Source organism: Orycteropus afer, unplaced genomic scaffold (genome assembly GCF_000298275.1).
Source record: "Orycteropus afer afer isolate SDZICR_OR568_19922 unplaced genomic scaffold, OryAfe1.0 scaffold00002, whole genome shotgun sequence".
Lineage (NCBI taxonomy): Eukaryota > Metazoa > Chordata > Mammalia > Tubulidentata > Orycteropodidae > Orycteropus > Orycteropus afer.
The window spans coordinates 25,603,646-25,608,565 of record NW_006921589.1 but is presented as its reverse complement, the minus strand read 5'-3'; the positions used below and the strand labels follow the sequence as shown (position 1 = coordinate 25,608,565).

Below are 4,920 nucleotides of genomic sequence, written 5' to 3'. Positions count from 1 at the left end.
ATAGTATTCTTACTGGTTTGGAGGCTGTTAGGAGAGTTCATTTGGACCCAGCCACCCTTAGCAAAGAAGTTCTGGTAGCGTAGTGCCTAATGCACTTGACTGCTAACCAGAAGGCTGGCAGTTCAAACCCACCAGCCACTCCTCAGAAGGAAGGTTGGGCAATCTACTTCCGTAGTGATGCTGCCTCGGAAACCCAAGGAGGAGTCGCTATGAGTCAGGTCTGACTCCACGGCACATAACAACAACAACAAAAAACCCTTAGCATAAGGTGTATACCATGGGAGAAAATAAAAATGTGGTAATGGATGAACTTTTATCACCGTGCTTTAACGTTTTGGCACTCACCCAGCCTAGCTGTGGGGCCTACTAAAAATTGAGTTAAAAACAAAAGTAATGCAGTCTTTAAAGCAAGGTGGCACTTCACCGGCTCTGCTGGCATCAGGAGGCCACTAACTTCTTACTCCACCAGCATTTGGGTGGCAGGGTTCTAGCTCCAGAGACACTGCAGCCCAACAGTGATGGCCTTGGAAGCAGAATTCTAGCTTAAAGTGGAATCACTGTGAAATTGTTGGCTTCTACCTGCTGTTGGGCAGCCACCACGGTGACGATAAGCAGGAATAATTAATGAATATATGGAAGCATTCTAAGGCCATGAGCACTTCTTGAAGAAGGGAACACTGTAAGACTGGCTTCAGATGGTCAAGAAATTTCAGTGGTCAAATAAAGTAGGATTTAATAATGTTTATTAGAGAATATCGTTAGCTCCATCCCTGCCCTTCCCTTGTTCAGTGCCATATGATGTGCAATCTCTTTCCCAGGCTTCTGTATTAACTGGTTATGGCTGCTTTAGCCAATGGAAGGTACTGGCAGGAGATTGAAGGTAAAAGCAAAGGAGAAACAAGGGTATTTTCCCCTTCCTTCTGAGCCTCAGGTGATGTCTCTGGCAGTGGCCAGATCTTCTGTGGGTCCATTTCCCACCAAGTAAGCCTGCCAATATGTTAGTTTCCAGTGGGTGATCCCCACCTTCTTCTCTTTGTCCCTCCAGCATGGGGCAGATAAAATTTACTATCTCAGAGAAAACTGATCCGGTTAGTAATTGTCTCTTGCACAAGTAGTAGCTAACTCTTATAAAACCAATTGTACTCATAGTTGATGTTTTGGGTTATGTTTTTGGACACTGATGTTGACTTGAACTTCAGAAGTTACAGGCCATTCTAACTGAAGACTTCCTTTTCTCAAAACAGGCTTGAGGAATTGAAGCAGGTTGGCTATTCTTTTAACTTTACACCTACCCTTGCATCTGTTCCTTTCAGATATGACTGGGAGTATGCAGATCATATTTCTGCTGTGCCTGCTGAGTCCATGTTTGACTTTGCCAATCGAGGGTGCCAGAGGGGACTGCAAGGCTAGAGCAGAAAGAATAAGACTTTTACTTCCTTCTTTTCTGCTCCATTTTCCTGTGTCACCTCAGCAGTGACAATTCATTTCAGTAGCAACAGTTGAATCCAGTTTGCAGTGTTTCCAGCACAAAAAACCAGCCTCACTGCTCCCCCTCAGATACACCAGCGTCAGTTGTCTAGAGCCACCTCTTCAGAGGCCTAGGTCCCAGCTGAGCTCAGATAATAACACCCCCATCTCCTCAGAGAGCTCTTCCTCTAAGTGTCTAAGTGAGTATATGTATATATATGAAGGTTGGGCAATCTACTTCTGTAGTGATACTGCCTCGGCAACCCAAGGAGGGGGTCACCAGGAATTGGATACGACTTGACAGCAATGGGTTCGGTTTTGGTTTGGTTCTTCTATGATTGACTTATTTCACTCACTATGTTGTTGTTGTTGTTATGTGCCGTTGAGTTGGCCCCGACTCATAGCAACTCCTCCTTGGGTTGCCAAGGCAGTATCACTATGGAAGTAGATTGCCCAACCTTCAGGGGAGTGGCTGGTGGGTTTGAACCGCCAGCCTTCTGGTTAGCAGTCAAGTGCCTTAGCACTACGCTACCAGAGCTCCTTCACTCAGTATAATGTCCTCCAAGTTCATCCCTGTTATGAGCTGATTCGCAGATTCTTCATTGGTCTTTAATGTTGCATAGTATTCCATTATGTGAATGTACCATAATTTGGTTCTCCATTCATCTGTTGATGCGCACCTAGGTTGTTTCCATCTCTTTGCTATAATGAATTGTGCTGTGATGAACATGGGTGTGCAGATGTCTATTTGTGTCCTGGATCCCACATTTTTAGGGTATATTCCTAGTAGAGGAATTGCTGGATCAAATGGTATTTCTATTTCCAACTTTTTAAGGAAATGCCATACCATTTTCCACAGTGGCCATGCCATTTAGCAGTCCCACCAACAGTATATGAGAGTTGCAATCTCTCCACATTCTTGCCAACATTTGTTATTTTCTGCCTTCTTGAATTTTATATTATTACTGGGATGAAATGATATCTCATTGTTGTTTTGATTTGCATCTCTTTAATAGCTAATGATCTTGAACATTTCTTCATGTGTTTGTTGGCCAAAACATCTAATTTTTAATATTTCCAACCCTTTGTTCTTTTCTTTGAATGGCTTCCTGCAGTTGTTACTATGTCATCTTAAACTTCTCTTATTCTCTTTTCAGTTAATGATTCTTTATATGTAATTAACAATTCTTAATAATAAATTCCCTCTTTAAAATAACTGGTGACCAAACATTCAGAGAAGAACTGACACCAATCCTACTCACACTATTCCAAAACATACAACAGGATGGAATCCTCCCAAATTCATTTTATGAAGTAAACATAATCTCGATACCAAAACCAGGTAAAGACATCACTCAGAAGGAAAACTACAGACCAATATCCCTCATGAATATAGATGCAAAAATCTTCAACAAAATCCTTGCCAATAGATTCCAACAACATACCAAGAAAATAATTCATTATCACCAAGTGGGGTTCATATCAGATATGCAAGGATAGTTCAACATTAGAAAAACAATCAATGTCATATACTACATAAATTAAGCAAAGAAAAAGAACTACATGATCATATCAATTGATGTAGAAAAGGCATTTGATAAAATCCAATACCCATTCCTGATCAAAACTCTCAGCAAAATAGGAATAGATGGGACATTCCTCAATATTATAAAGGGCATCTATGCAAAACCAACAGCCAACATTATTCTCAATGGAGAGAGACTGAAACCATTCCCTTTGAGAACAGGAACCAGACAAGTATGACTTCTATCACCACTTCTATTCAACATTGTATTGGAAGTCCTAGCCAAGGCAATAAAGCAAGAAAGGGAAATCAAAGGCATCCAAATTGGTAAGGAAGAAGCCAAATTATCCCTATTTGCTGATGATATGATCCTATACCTAGAAAACCCAAGAGACTCAGTAAAAAATCTATTGGAACTAATTGAGAGATTTAGCATAGTGGCAGGATACAAGATCAACACCCAAAAATCAGTTGGATTCCTCTACACCAACAAAGAGACTGCTGAAAAAGAAATAAGGACATCAATTTCAATTTACAATAGCTACCAAATAAAATAAAATACTTGGGAATAAATCTTACCAGGGACACAAAAGACCTGTACAAAGAAAACTATAAAATATTACTTCAAGAAACCATAAGGGATCTACATAAATAGAAAAGCATATCCTGCTTGCGGATAGGAAGATTGAACATTATGAAAATGTCAGTTTTACCCAAAGAAATCTGTACATTCAATGCAATCCCAGTCCAGATCCCATCAACATTCTTTAGGGATATGGAAAAACCAATCACTAACTTTACATGGAAAGGAAAGAGACCTCAGATAAGCAAAGCACTATTGAAGAAAAAGAATAAAGTAGGAGGTCTCACACTCCTGGATCTCAAAACCTAGTATGTTGTTGTTGTTGTTGTTGTTTGCCATCGAGTCAGATCTGACTAATAGTGACCCCTCCTTGGGTTTCCAAGGCAGTATCATTACAGAAGTAGATTGCCTAACTTTCCTTCCAAGGAGTGGTATACAGCCACAGTAATCAAAACTTCCTGGTATTGGTACAATGACAGACACCATAGACCAATGGAATAGAATTGAGAACCCAGAAATAAATTCATTGACCTATGGTCAGCTAATCTTTGCCAAAGGCCTGAAATCCAATAAATGAGGAAGAGATGGTACTGACAAAACTGGACATCCATTTGCAGAAAAATGAAACAATATCTGGACTTCACACCATACACAAAAACTAACTCCAGATGGATCAAAGACTTAAATGTGAAACCTAAAGCTATAAAGTTCCTCAAGGAAAAAGCTAGGGGCAAATTTAGGGGCCCTAATATATGGCATAAATAGACTATCAAGCATAATCCAAAATGCATAAACAGCAGATGATAAACTAGATGAATGGGACCTTCTAAAAATTAAACTTTTATGTGCTTCCAAAGGCTTCTCCAGAAGAGTCAAAAGAGAACCTACACATTGGGAAAAAATATTTGGCAATAACATATCTGACAAGGGACTTATCTCTAAAATTTATAGAAAACTCCAGCACCTCAACAACAAAAAGGCAAATAATCTAATTCAAAAATGGGCAGAAGACATGAATAGACACTTCACCAAAGAGCATATTCAGGATTCAGATGGCCAACAAACATATGAAGAAATGCTTACAATCATTAGCCATTTGTTGTTGTTGTTGTTAAGTGCCGTCGAGTCGTTTCCGACTCATAGCGACCCCATGCACAGCAGAACGAAACATTGCCTGATCCCGCTCCAGCCCCACAATCCCTGCTATACTTGAGCCCATCATTGCAGCCACCGTGTCAATCCATCTCGTTGAAGGCCTCCCGCTCTTTCGTTGACCCTCTACCCTACCAAGCATGACATCATTCTCCAGGGAATGGTTCCTTCTTACAACATAACCAAAATAGGT

General features: G+C 40.3%; 1 protein-coding gene across 1 annotated transcript in view; it reads left to right on the top strand.

The window, feature by feature from the left end:
- Nucleotides 1-837: 837 nt before the first annotated feature.
- The window catches only part of CPO (carboxypeptidase O), a 108,766-nt gene continuing 104,683 nt past the window's right edge, over nucleotides 838-4,920 (top strand). Inside the window, exons 1-2 of the mRNA XM_007935937.1 lie at nucleotides 838-860; nucleotides 1,314-1,385. Coding sequence (XP_007934128.1) covers nucleotides 838-860; nucleotides 1,314-1,385 — 95 coding nt within the window. The remainder of the gene's footprint in view (nucleotides 861-1,313; nucleotides 1,386-4,920) is intronic.